General features: G+C 37.1%; 1 protein-coding gene across 1 annotated transcript; it reads right to left on the bottom strand.

The window, feature by feature from the left end:
- Positions 1 to 13,766: 13,766 nt before the first annotated feature.
- On the bottom strand, positions 13,767 to 14,525 carry LOC132031582 (uncharacterized). Its single transcript, XM_059421561.1, has one exon. The coding sequence runs from the start codon at positions 14,523 to 14,525 to the stop codon at positions 13,767 to 13,769; it is 759 nt and encodes a 252-aa protein (XP_059277544.1).
- Positions 14,526 to 15,511: the final 986 nt, after the last annotated feature.

The raw sequence follows: 15,511 nt of genomic DNA, 5'->3' as shown, positions 1-15,511 counted from the left end.
TAAATTAGAAGGATCAAAACCGCTATTGGAGATCACTGGTATAAAATATTCTTGTCTGGGGAACAATGGAAGACAGGTGAAGATTCAAATTTATAACATAGATCAGATTGGAAAAAATTAACACATGTGATAGTTAAATATAATCTTGCTTCCACTTCACATACAAGACATCCAAAAGATACCTAGCTTGTGGACTGAGGCATCTTTCAATGACTAAAAATTAAAAGGCAGGTATGCTCTCCGGGAAGAACGTAAGCTTTTAAACTCCTCTTTTGGAAACAACAGAGAAAATATAAGTATCTATATAGATTTCAGCTGCTGAAACTTCTGCAGCAGAGGCAACTTTCAAATAGAAAAACAAAAATGGACTGCCACTGAAGGAGCAATAACATGTGTTCTACAAAAGTCTAAAGATGCCAAAGAAAAGGCTTTAGCTATAGCTGAATCAGCTGCCGACCATACAACAAATGTCATCGCTGCATTTCTATATAATATGGATCAGGTTGATGAGATCATATCAGTCCAGTCCCAGAATATTAAGTTAGGCAACACTGTGAATGACTTGAGTCTCAATTACTGGTTTACAGAAATGAGATCGACAGATTGAAATTAGAACTAAAGCAAATGATGTTGAGAAATTATTACTTGAGTTTCAGGAATCAAGCAGAAAAGCAGCTCTCCAACAGAAGCAGGAAATAAAATCATCATTAGAGAAAATGAGAAAAGGTGCAACAGAGAAAAAGAAGGCAGCTTCAAAGGCATTAATCTTGAGCTAGAGAGGATGAAGGTTGACAAGATGAGGCATCTATGCGAAGATGTGAAGCACTGCAGAGATCTCTAAGAGCAGCTTAAATTGTGTAGACAGAGCAAAAATGGCTGAGAATTTGTTACTTAAGAAAAGTTCTTCAGAAGAAGGGGATAAGGAAGATATTTATTTTATTAATGGTGGAAGAATAGATTTTCTTGTGGATGATGACGTATCCCAAAAATGGAGACTTTTAATTGATGGTCCTCGCAGGCCAACACGTGAGTGGATGGTACGGAGGATATGCTATATCAGTCCCAGGTTTGCACCTATGTTTTGTCTTCTTTTCTTTCTTAGTAGACATAACAACATTCTGGTTTGAATTGCAGGCTATCCCTCTCTTTTGCTTTGGCATTTATCATCCTAGATTTTGCTTGATATGCTATCATTCAGATGAAGTTCTATCAGATGCAGCTGTTAAAATCCAAATTTTTTCCCATTATCAACTCCTGTATTAGTTGGACCACCAACATGAACATGAATAATTTGCTTGTTTGCCTTTCTGGCAAGCTCAAGAATGTGGAGTGTAACTCTGTTCTGCAAATGAATGTACATAGGAGTATGTAAATATTTAGTTTGATGGTGTTATTTCCTTTGTCTTTTTTGGGTATTCTTGCTAAATAACTAGAACAATTTTGAAATTACCTATCCCAATGCCGAATCTCCTTGGTAAAATGCTATTGGAAATGCCCGTGCAGTGCACAGGGCCCAACATGATTAATTTGATTACTCACTTTAGTTAGTCTTTATGATTTATATATTTTGCAAAGGATACCGCGATTCTCCTTAGCGAATCTCCATATTTTGTTTCTTTTCCTCTTATTTTTCCCCTTCATTTCTCAATTATTGTTAAAATTTATCTTATTTTGATTATGTCCGCCTCTTTTTATATTTAGTAAGTTGATAATTCAAATATCCTACATGTTAAGTTTATAATCACAAGATTCATAGGATATTTTATTATATCATAAACATTTTTAGTTTAGAACAACAAGATTCAAAAGTATCTTTATTTCTTAAACTCTGTGTCTAGTCAAACTTAGACACTTAAATTGAGACAGAGGAGGTTTATGCCAAATGAAGGATAATTTAGACACTGCGTTAGATCTAATTAACAAAGAAATTTGTAGAATAAACTCACCAAAATTAATAGCAAAACTCTAATTTAAATAGGAAAAATTAAAAAAAAAATCTCAAATTTAGAGTACCAACTATATGAACCACCAAGTAGTATTTTATTTCTTTTCCTCTTATTTTCCCCCTTAATTTCTCAATTGTTGTTAAAATTTGTCTTATTTTGGTTATGTCTGCCTATTTTTATATTTAGTAAGTTGACAATTTAAATATCCTGCATGTCAAGTTTATAATCACAAGATTCAAAGGATATTTTATTATATTAGATATTTTATTATATTATACACATTTTTAATTTAGAACCACAAGATTCAAAAGACTATCTTTATTTCTTAAATTCCATGTCTAGCCAAACTTAGACACTTAAATTGAGACAGAGGGACTATATGCCAAATGAAGGAAATGAGAGGACAATTGAGACACGTGAGGACTTAAAAAGTAAACACACAAGAGGTAGAATTAATGTTAAACTTCTGAAATGTACACATGTTAGTCCCTGCTTAGAGTACAATTTCATGTGCTTTCTATAATGGAGTAATAAAATGAAGTGTAAAAGTAAAGAAATATGATAACGTAAAAGTGGAATACATGTGTACAGAGAATAGGTGGCAAACCAAGTAGCAGTACTTGTTAAATGAAGTAGACCCACAACTGGAAAAAAAAAAAGGAAAGAAACCAAGTACAATTGAAATAAGTCCAAATTTAGTGTACAACTCAGACAGCTTTTTGCACAATTTGTTGTTGCGGTGTTCGCCCCTCTTGGACACTTATATGTATTAGAAATTTTTAGTAATGTGACCAAGTAATATGGGACGGAGGGAGTACTTCATTTATTAATTCTTAAAGAACGTGAAAAGTCAAAAGTGAACAAGTAAAAGTGCACGGAGAAAATAAATGTGTCGGATAATTAAAATTAAAGTGTATACGTGTATACATGAGAAGAGAATAAATATAAAGTACTATGACATATGTTCATGTGAGATAAAAAAGTAGTTGATTAAAGTGTACAATTTATATAGTTTTTGGTACAAGTGCTCAGCTACTACTTAATATAAGAGTCTAGAAGCACATACCTGTGTGTTGACATATGTGCTTCTAGCAAGGGTAGTTTAGGCTTTTCTTACGTTCTTTGCTCTTGTTGATGAGGGTAGTTTCGAAAATTCAAGATTTATATGCTTTGAATCTGTTGTACCTCATGATGTTATGTATGTACTATTTCCTGTTTTGACAGCTTTCTATGAAATTTGGGTCCCACCTAATTACTTACTTTTCCTGCTGGCTTTTGGAGTACTCCCTGGACATGTGGGATCCATATGTATCTTAACATTTTACAGTTTTTCGCAATACCCCTGTTTGTACCATTTTGTGCTGCACATGGAGGACTAATACAGCTTCACCAACTTGTACCAAAAGCTTTACAACTTGTACATGCAATGAATGCTAGTACAATAAGCTATATAACTTGTACACTTTATCCAACTATTTTTTTATCCCACGTGGACATATGTCATGGTACTTAATATTTATTCCCTTCTCATGTATAGACGTATGCACTTCAATTTGAATTCTCCGACATATTTATTTTCTCCATGCACTTTTACTTGTTCACTTATGACTTTTTACGTTCTTACTGAATATTTATTCTCTTCTCATGTATTTATATATAAACGCCCAAAGTGGACTAACACAACAACAATAAGTTGTACAAAAAAACAACTGAAATTGTACTCTAAGCGGGAACTAACATGTGTACATTTTAGAAGTTGAACATTAATTCTACCTCTTGTGTGTTTACTTTTTAAGTCCCCACAAGTCCACAATATCTTAATTGTCCTTTTATTTCCTTCATTTGGCATGTACTTTCTCTGTCTCAATTTAAGTGTCTACGTTTGACTAGACGTGGAGTTTAAGAAATAAAGATAGACTTTCAAATCTTGTGGTTCTAAATTAAAAATGTGTATAATATAATAAAATATCCTTTGAATCTTGTGATTATAAACTTGACATGTAGGATATTTGAATTATCAACTTACTAAATATAAAAGAGGCAGATATAACCAAAATAAGACAATATTTTTTTTATTTTGTTTAACAACAAACACCCAAGTGGACGAATACAACAACAATAAGTGTACAAAAAGCAACTGAAATTGTACTCTAAGCCAGGACTAACATGTGTACATTTCAGAAGTTTAATATTAATACTACCTCTTGTGTGTTTACTTTTTATGTCCCCACATGTCCGCAGTGTCTCAATTGTCCTTTCATTTCCTTCATTTGGCATATACTCCCTCTGTCTCAATTTAAGTGTCTATGTTTGACTATACATGGAGTTTAAGAAATAAAGATAGACTATCTTGTGGTTCTAAATTAAAAATGTGTATAATCTAATAAAATATCCTTTGAATCTTGTGATTATAAACTTGACATGTAGGATATTTGAAATATCAACTTATTAAATATAAAAAGAGGCAGACATAACCAAAATAAGACAAATTTTAACAACAATTGAGAAATTAAGGGGGAAAATAAGACGAAAAGAAAAAAATATAGAGACTCACTAAGAAGAATCGCGGTATCCTTTGCAAAATATACAAAACATAAAGATTAACTAAATTGAGTAACCAAATTAATTATGTTGGGTCCCGTGCATCGCACGGGATAGTTAGTGCTTATATATATATATATATATATATATATATATATATATATATATATATATATATATATATATATATATATATGTATGTATGTATGTATGTTTTTATCTATTGGTTCAAACGAAGACTTATCGACAAAATGACACATAGAGGTAAATGTTATAAGTTTTACTAAAACTTGCGTAGTTGATAAAGTATACGAAATCTATTGATATATTTCATGAAAAGTATGTCTTTTCATAAATTAAATAAAAAGGCATAACATGTTTTATCTTTAAAAGATAGATCTTAATTTGCTAAAAGGCGTTAACATGAAAGATTTTTATTTAAATGGATTTGGATTGGTTATGTACATCATGATTTGGTAAGAGAATATATACTTCAGGGCCATATGCGGTCTATTTTTTAAAATCAAAATATTTTGGAGCTGCTGGTTTTCTTCGAGATGGACATGGATGTATTTCTTTTATTGCCATAAGACTCTACATATCAGTGTAGGGACGTACCGAAGAAAAAGTGTTAAAAAGTTCACAGGATAAAGTCCCCCCAAGAGGGGAAAATGTGCTATGTATAATAACATGGCTGAGTCAATTTGTAGGATACTACGAAGAGATAATCTAAGCAAGTAGGGTATACAATACTTATCACTAAGCTGATCACCTAATCGACCTTGAATCATGTGTCGATGTTGATAATACTCTCGGTAATATTATTAAAAATTTAAACATATTTTATGCCTAAGAAGCCGAAAGATTTTTCCAATGAATTAATTAATTTAAAGGGGTTTCCAATGAATTTTTAAAAATCATGGGTTGATATAAAATATTTTAAATGTTTATATCATGATTTTCTATTAGACTTGGATTTTCATTTTAAACGTTGAAGAATATGATTTAATATAATTGTTTATTGCTTTATATCAAATGTTGATTGCATTGTTTTTAAAAAATATTGTCCCAAAGACTTGAGTTAGAGAGAGCTTGTGATACTTATTGATGGCTCAGCTCCTGCATCTCGCTCTTTATTTTACATATTTTAGAATGATGTGTAACACATAATGAGCGGACAAGACTAGAATGACTTTTTTTTTGAGGTATATAGTGAAGCACCAGTTCTATTTTGTGGTAGCTATTATGTTGCTCCTAATTTTTTTAGTCGAGAATTGTCCCAAGTGTTATGCAATTTTCTGGTATAGAGCTCTATTGATAGTTGTGTTGGGTTGTAATAATGGGAGCGTAGACGACATATATGAAAAGAACTTATTTTATTTCGATTTCATTATTCTTATGAAATATTCCATGTATGATTTTGAATATATATATATATATATATATAATTTTCAAATGGTTTTTGCGGTTAATATAGCGTTCATGCATATGGTCAAGGCATATCACATGACTTTGATTTGCCCGGGTCGGTTAACGTGTCGGTGCCGATCACGTGAATTTAAATCATGGCACCATTAGTCCAACTCGTAGGTCGTATGAAGATAGTACAAGCAAATGGCATGAATTGATTAATATCTCATGAACCAGTAACACGTACGCCAACGTCATAAAATTCTAGCATGCTTCAAATAATGAATACTAGGATATTTTTGCAACTCAACAATACCATGTATAGTCGTAAGAGATAAAAACATAAAGTAAATAGCTCAAAATAGTATACATATCCCAGTTACACTCGTCCCACAATAAAATGGGCAATTTAAAAGCAATTTATGCACGTTACAAATCACGTCTTTGGGAAAGCAAGCAATCCAAAGGCTAAAGTCTAAGTTACATTGAATTCGGCAAACTTCTTAAATTAGAAATGTGAAAATCTCCTCAAAGTTGATCTCTATTGGCCTCAAACTATGCATAATATCGATTAACAACGTTAAATATACTAGTCGGGTCAAGCTCAGGTCAAAGTCAATGGAAAATCAACAAAAAATCAACTATTGATCAAACTAGTCAAAACCCAAAATAAATTTAAAATAAAATTACCCATAAGCATATGATCACAATTCTATAATCAAATCTTATTCAGCTTTATCTTACTTTCTATAGTATTTTGTCATGCCTTTTATACTACTTTGAATTGTTGGTTCTTGTGCCAAGGGTCTACCGGAAACAACCTCTTTACCTCCCAAGATAGAGATAAGGTCTGTGTACACTCTACCCTCTCCAGACCCCACTTTTTGGAATTTCACTGGGTATGTTGTTATTGTTGTTGTTGTTCTATAATCAAATAGTAATTTTGACATAATTAGCTGGGCCAAATTCCTAATTTCCTAGTTGAGAAGTTAGGTCAAAATATATTCCCAAATTTAGCCTCTTGAAACTCATGATTCTATGGTTAAAAGATGTAACAAATCAGGTATAATCATCATAAAGTGTTAGAAAATTCTTACTTTAGTTATCTAAGTAGAACTCCCTTTAATGGATCATCACCGTGAGCTTCTCTTTTCCCAAAATGACAAACACTATGTCCGAAATTCGCCATGATTTTAATTTATACTTAGATTACTCCTTCGGCGTGATTGTTGTTCTCCGCCTCAATTGTAATAATTAGCTAAAAAAAAACCATTAAGCATGACCGTGGTCCGCAAATGTGATAGCACTGACCCACAAATTCCTTTTCTTGCGAGATTGCAATCAACTAACGATAACGCGAACCACAATATCCCTCACGATGCGATCGCGCCTAGTGCAGCGCGGTCACATCTACACCAAACTCAGTTGTTGACAACTTCTAATTTTTAAAAAATATTGTCCCGAGAACTTGAGTTAGAGAGAGCTTGTGATACTTATTGAGTATTGTAACTGTGATTCAGCCCCTAGATCTCCCTCTTTATTTTACATATTTTAGAATGAGGTGTAACACATAACAAGTGGACAGGACTAGGATGACTCTTTTCTTGAGATATATAGTGAGGCACCAGTTTTATTCTGTGGTAGCTATTATGTTGCTCCTTATTTTTTTAGTCGAGAATTGTCTCAAGTGCTTAATGCAATTTTCTGATATAGAGCTCCTTTGATAGTTGTGTTGCATTGTAATAATGGGAGTGTAGACGACATATATGAAAAGAAACTTATTTTATTTCGATTTCATTATTCTTATGAAATATTCCATGTATGATTTTGAATTTGATTTTAATATATGTGTAATTTTCAAATGGCTTTTGCGATTAATATAACGTTCATGCATATGGTCAAGGCATATCATATGAATTTGATTAGCGCAGGTCGCATAACGTGTCAGTGCCGATCACGTGAATTTAAATCGTGACACCATTAGACCAACTCGTAGATTGTATGAAGCTAGAACTTCAAGGCCAAATGATGATCTTTTGCAAATAAGAATGTTAGATCGCTCACATGTGCCCTCATCAAGAGTATGACTAGACCAAATTCATGGACGCTCACCGTTTAGACGGATAGACCAAAAGTCATGATATTAGTATCAACTTAACTCAACAAGGCACGACATTTAGTACAAGCAAATAGCATGAATTGATTAATATCTCATGAACAGGTCAAAACACATATGCCAATGTCTTAAAACTCTAGCACGCTTCAAATAATAAAATACTGGGATATTTTTGCAACTCAACAATAACATGTATAGTCATGAGAGATTACAACATAAAGTAAATAGCTCAAAGTAGTATACATGTCGAAGTACGCACTCGTCCGACAATAAACTAGGCAGTTCAAAAGCAATTTGTGCACGTTACAAATCACGTCTTTGGAAAAGCAAGCAATCCAAAGGCTAAAGTCTAACTTACTTTGAATTTGGCAAACATCTTAAATTAGAAATATGAAAATCTCCACAAAGTTGATCTCCAGTGGCATTAAACTATGCATAATATCGATTAGCAACGTTAAATATACTAGTCGGGTCAAGCTTAGGTCAGAGTCAATGGAAAATCAACAAAAAATCAACTCTTGATCAAACTAGTCAAAACACAAAATAATTTATAAAACAAAATAATCCAGTCACGCCCCGAACCATGGCCTGGGCGTAACACGGCACTCGGTGCCTATCTGCATGTGACCGAGCGAACCAACTGGCTGGCTGGATCAACATGTGGTATACTGATATCTAAATATGATAAACACATGCCAATCGAGTGAGAATAACTGACTGAAATATATCTGTGCGGAAGAAATACCAAAAGTCTGCAATACTTAATAGGTAGTAGCCAAAAGGGCTAACTCCATAATCCAACAAAATACTAAAATATCTGACCGACTGTAATCTATGAAGCCTCTACTGAATAAGGAAATACTGATTGACTACGGGGACAAGGCCCCCGGCATACCTTAATACGGAAATACTGTCTGCTAACTGACTAAATATAAAGATAAACATAAGGCCTCGGAGAACTGAGGCTCACCACTGACAAACTGAATATGAAGGCCTCCTAGCAAGTCGCGTCGCACTCGTATATCGCACCGTACATGCGAGACGGTGCCCCGAGCAAATGGGACGTCAGTACACTGGAATTGTACTGGTATGTAAAGCAATTAAATGAAATAATAAGCTGAACGGAAACTGAACTGAAATGCTGATAACTGGACTAAACAGAGAAGTAAAGATATGGATAATCCCTGTCCTGAATAATGAATAACCTGTTTACTGTCTGTGACTTTAGGTCCAATAATAATAATATGCATGCAAAATCTGTGGCATGATGCCTAAGTATACGTATACATAATATGTGACCTTAGGTCCATATCTGTGGGCTTGATTCCCTAATACAGTTATTCAATAACAAGCAGTGAGACTGAGATATAACTGATAACATGATACTGATTATGTAGATAAAACTGGTAACTGTTCATAAAAATCCTAACCATTCATACTGAGACTCATGAGATACAATTCACAAGTCTATATTGATTATATACTGAGTTCATGATATTAAAATTAATCATCATGAACGAATTCTGAAACTATAAGCCTATAAGATAACAGTTCTACAACTATTCAAGAAACTAGGCTAAACAAAGATTCGAGTCAATTTACTGATAAGTATGAAGAATGAGGCGTAGGGAGAATCATAAACATTACCTCACGTAGATACTTAGCCTCACATACCTTATTAGCTTCACAATCCTCAATTCGAAAGTCTGAATTCTGAGAAGAACCCAAAAGCCTGTGTCTCAAACCTTATCTGTGGGTTTTCAGGAAAACCCTAGGTTACGAACAATGAATTCTATCTTAGATTATCTAAATACATGATAGAATTTGATTGGAATGGGTAGAACTTGCTTACCTTAGAGTTCTTAGGGTTGGAGAGGAGAAACAAGTCGTGTTAGGGCTTTAAGAACTGGTAAAAATAAAATTAGAACTGAAACCGGGTATTTATAGGTTCTAGTGCGGGCTGAGAAACACGGACCAAAATACAGTCCGTAAACCTGGACCGTAAATTAATATATATTCAAAATAGAAGCACTGCTTTATTTTTCCTCCTCAAATGCAATCACAATTTATGGGCCGTATTCCAAAATACAGTCCGTATTTAACAATATAGATTCCCCAAGCCAAATTCTAGAGTGCACAGTGATTTAGATGCCATATTACGATTTGAAATGCGGGTCGTATACTAAAATATGGTCCGTATTCTGGGGCGTAAATCTCCATCTGACAACTGAAGAGAAATTTTCAATTCCCACATTCTTTATCTATTTTTTTTAAGTCTAGAATTATGGTAAAAGCTTAAGTTAAAGGTCTGAGATATTACAATATCTCCCCCTTGGATCATTCGTCCTCGAATGATAGATTTTGATTACAGGTAACTGCTGAAACATGTGCACACTAACAGGCATGAGCACATGCAAATTAAACTGAAAGGGGTTGAACTGAATTATCTGTTGAACTGAATAACTACTAAGCTGACTGTCTAACTGGCTGAATATTGAGAACGTAGAAACTATAGAAGGATAAATTTTGAGAGGAGAAAGTACGTTACCTTCACCAGTTTCTGTTAACTCGTCAAAAAGATAGGGTATCTGGACTTCATGTTTTCTTCGGCTTCCCATGTAGCCTCTTCGACTTTCTGACTTCTCCACAAAACATTTACTGATGCTATTTCTTTAGTTCTCAATTTGCGAACCTGACGATCAAGGATTTCCACTAGGACTTCTTCATAAGTCAAACCATCTTTAATTTTAATGCTATCAGTTGGGACAACTAACGACGGGTCCCCCATACACTTTCTCAACATGGACACATGAAACACTGGGTGTACAACAGCCAACCCTTATGGCAACTCAAGTTCATAAGCTACTAGACCGACCTTCCGCAGAATTCTGTAAGGTCCAATATATCTGGGACTGAGCTTGCCTTTCTTCCCAAATCTCATAACACCCTTCATGGGTGAGACTTTGAGGAACACCCTTCATGGGTGAGACTTTGAGGAACACCCTTCATGGGTGATACTTTGAGGAACACCTAATCGTTAACTTCAAATTTTAGATCCCTCCGTCTCACATTTGTGTAAGATTTCTGGCGACTCTGAGCCGTTTTCAGACGCTCTTGAATAAGCTTGACCTTTTCCATAGCCTGATAGACCAAATTTGGTCCCAACAATTCTGCTTCACCAACTTCGAACCAACCAATTGGTGATCTACACCTTCACCCATACAAAGCGTCAAACGGTGTCATCCCAATGCTGGCATAATAATTGTTATTATAGGAAAACTCGATGAGAGGAAAGTGCTCATCCCAATTACCTTTAAAATCAAGAACACAAGCCCTCAACATGTCCTCAAGAGTTTGAATTGTACGTTCTGCCTGACTATCTGTCTACGGATGAAAAGCTGTGCTGAGATTAACCTTGGTACCTAATCCTTTCTGGAAGGATTTCCAGAAGTTCGCTGTGAACTGAGCACCACGATCTGAAATAATAGACACTGGGTCCCATGCAATCTGACAATTTCATTAACATACAACTTGGCGTAATCTTCTGCTGAATCTGTGGTCTTGACTGGCAAAAAGTGTGCTAACTTAGTAAGCCGGTCAACGATCACCCAAATAGAGTCATGCCTCGTAGCTGAACGAGGTAGGCCTGATACAAAGTCCATATTGATCATTTCCCATTTCCAGACAGGAATGTCAATGTTCTGAGCCAAGCCACTGGGCCTCTGGTATTCGGCTTTCACTGGCTGATAGTTGGGGCACTTAGCCACAAAGTCTGCTACATTTTTTTTCATGTCATTCCACCAATAAATTTTCTTAAGGTCATGATACATCTTAGTGGAACCTGGGTGAATGGAATACCTGGAGTTTTGAGCTTCTGTCATAATTCGCTCTCTGAGCCTATCAACATCTGGGACACATAATCTACCTCGGTACCTCACGGTACCATCATCTCCCCCTTGTTCAAAAGCCATCGTCTTATGCTTGTGAATCCCCTCCTTCAGCTGCAAGAGGTAGGGATCACGAAACTCCTGAAGCATCACAATAGACTACGAACCTTTCGGTTCCCTCTGGTAGCGTCAAAACTGGAGTAGAAGTCAACCTTTTCTTCAAATCTTTGAAACTCTGCTCGCATGCATCTGACCACTGAAATTTAACCTTTTTCTGAGTCAACTTGGTCAACGGAGCTGAGATTGAGGAAAACCCCTCTACAAAACGCCTGCAGTACCTGCCAGATCCAAGAAACTTCTGATATTTGATGCTGATGTGGGTCTGGGCCAATTCTTAACAGCGTCAATTTTCTGATAATCAATCTTAACACCCTCTCCTGAAATTACGTGGCTCAGGAATGCCACTAACTTTAGCCAAAACTCACACTTTGAGAATTTTGCATAAAGTTGGCGATCCTTGAGTGTTTGTAATACTATTCTGAGGTGTTCTGCATAGTCAGCCTCACTACGGGAGTATACCAGGATATCATCAATAAATACAATGACAAACAAATCAAGATACAACTTGAAGACGCTGTTCATAAGATCCATGAAAGCTACTGGTGCATTCGTCAACCCAAAGGACCTGACAAGAAACTCAAAATTACCATAACGGGTTCTGAAAACGATTTTCGAGATATCAACTCCCTTAACCTTTAACTGATGGTAGCCTGATTTGAGGTCAATCTTGGAATAACACTGAGCACCCTGAAGTTGATCAAATAAATCGTCTATTCTGGGAAGAGGGTACTTATTCTTAATGGTGACTTTGTTCAACTGACGATAGGCTATGCACATACGTAAGGACCCATCTTTCTTTCGGACAAACAAGACCGGTGCACCCCAAGATGAGACACTTGGCCTTATAAATCCGTTAGCAAGAAGATCCTTCAACTGGACTTTTAACTCTGTTGGGGCCATTCTATACAGCGGCAAAGATATCGGCTTAGTGCCGGGAAGCAGGTCAATCCCAAAGTCAATTTCCCTATCGGAAGGGACTCCGGGTAGGTCATCTGGAAAGACCTCTGGAAACTCACTGACAACTGGTACTGATTGGAGAGTTAGAATCTAGGCATCTGCATCCCTAACTCGGACTAAGTGGTAAATATACTCCTAGGAGATCATCTTTTTTGCTCTAAGATAGGAAATAAATCTACCCCTGGTTGTTACTGAATCACCACTCCACTCTAAGACTAGTTCATTAGGAAATCTGAACTGAATTGTTTTGGCTCTAGAATCTACTGTGGCATAACAAGATGCTAACCTCTCCATGCCTATGATTACATCAAAGTCTACTATTTCTAGTTCTGCTGTGGTGAGATGATGATAAACTCTGATTAGACAACCCCTATAGATGCGTCTGGCTAAAACTAATTCTCCAACTAAAGTGGACACTTCATAAGGTTCATGCAACTTTTCGGGTTCTACCCCAAACTTTTTAGCAATGAAAGGGGTTACGAAAGAAAGAGTAGAGCCTGGGTCTATAAGGGAAAAAACACTGAAATTGAAGACTAATAGAATACCTGTGACTACGTTTGCTCGAGCCTCTGTGTCCTGACGATCGGCTAAAGCATACATGCGGCCTGTGTTACCAGACTTAGCCGCACCGCTCCCTGACTGAGCCTGAGAAGCACGAGGGGCCGCTGAACTAGTGGACTGTGCTACACTGCCCTGCTTCACTGATGGGCAGTCTCTCAAGTTCCCTGGCTGCCCATATCTGAAGCAACCATTCATACCTAAACGACACACTCCCGGATGCCTTTTGTTTCACTTACTACAGACGGGGTGTTGAAAACCCTTGTTACCCACGCTGGACTGAGATTGGGAGCCTGTTGCTCCATAATTCCTATTTTTCTGATCATTCCTGAATTTCGGGACTGGGGCACTGGCTACAGATTGGGCAGGTCTTGCTGATTTACCTTTCTGAAATGGTCTGCCACCACCTTCCTGACTGAAATGGCCTGTGGACTTGGCTGGTTTTGCAAACTCTCTGTCTTGTTCTTTCTGTCTCGCTTCTGCTATTTTCAGATCATCTCCGCTCTCTTTCACAAAAGTCAACATCTTAGTGATGGCCATGTCTTTGTTCTGGGCCACTATTTTTGCCAGATCGTAAAGCTCTGGATTGAGTCCCAACACAAAGCGCCGGACTCGGGCTCTCATGTCTTTGACCATGTGAGGAGCATACCTGGCCAGTGATGAGAACTTGACATAATATTCGGTCACACTCACGCCATCCTGTCTCAAATACTCAAATTCCCAGGCTTTAGCCTCTCTAGTTTTCTCTGGCAGAAAATGGTCAATGAAGGCGATCTCGAGCTCCTCCCAAGTAGCGTGAGAAGCATCCTCACCATGGGACATCTCCCATGACTTATACCATAAGTGAGCTACATCCTTGAGTTGGAAGGTACCAAACTCCACTGCTTCCCTGTCTGTAGCTTGCATGACCCTAAAAATCTTCTGCAACTCATCGATAAAATTCTGAGGGTCTGCATCTGGGTCTGTTCCTGTGAACTCCTTGGGCTTCATGCGCAAAAATTCCTGAGTCCTAAAGTTGAACCCTAACCCCCCGACCCCGGGCTTCGAGCAAATACCAACCGAGTGAGCAACCGAATAGCCCGCCAACATCCGTCCCGAAGAGCGGGGGAGTCGAGCCGGCGCCGGGGAGGTGCGCCCCGGGCACGTGCCCTCGAGGGTTCCCCTGAGTTGGGAGGTCTGAATCTTGAGCCCTCGTGCGCATCTCTCGAGCTTGCGAATCTGTAGTTTGATCGGCTTCGGTGAAAGCCTCCTGACTAGTAGTCAGCCTTTTTGGTACTTTCTCTTGCATTTTTCTCGAAATATGAAATTTCGCAAGGTCGGCGTTGACCTTCCCGAAGTATCGTTCTAACCGCACGATCTAGAGTAGTATGAAAGAAGTGAAACAATCCCCGCATGTCTTCGTGGCCAACTATCTACATGTGTGGCGCGCACACACACATAAACGAGACCCCACTAGACACGCTTCATAGACTCCCTAAGACTTTTGAACCTAGGCTCTAGTACCAAGCTTTGACACGCCCCAAATCATAGCCTGGGCGTAACATGGCACCTTGGTGCTCATCTCGTACGCGGACCGAGCGAACCAACCGGTCGGGCGGATCAACATGTGGTATACTGATATTTAAGTATGATAAACACATATCAATCAAGTGAGAATAACTTACTGAAATATATCTGTGCGGAAGAAATACCAAAAGTCTGCAATAGTGAATAGGTAGTAGCCAAAAGGGCTAACTCAATAATCCAACAAAATACTGAAATATCTGACCGACTGTAATCTATGAAGCCTCTACTGAATAAGAAAATACTGACTGACTATCGGGACAAGGCCCCCGGCATACCTTAATACTGAAATACTATCTACTAACTGACTAAATATAAAGATAAAGGTAAGGCCTCGGAGAACTGAGGCTCACCACTGACTAACTGAATTTGAAGGCCTCCTAGCGAGCTGCGTCTGCACCCCGTATATATCG

This window comes from Lycium ferocissimum, chromosome 9 (genome assembly GCF_029784015.1).
Source record: "Lycium ferocissimum isolate CSIRO_LF1 chromosome 9, AGI_CSIRO_Lferr_CH_V1, whole genome shotgun sequence".
Taxonomy (NCBI): Eukaryota; Viridiplantae; Streptophyta; class Magnoliopsida; order Solanales; family Solanaceae; genus Lycium; species Lycium ferocissimum.
Note: the sequence above shows the minus strand (reverse complement) of the source record. Positions and strands in the feature narration are given on the sequence as shown.

Coding starts and splice junctions, on each gene's coding strand:
- LOC132031582 (XM_059421561.1), bottom strand. CDS start 14,525: ATGAAGCCCAAGGAGTTCACAGGAACAGACCCAGATGCAGACCCTCAG.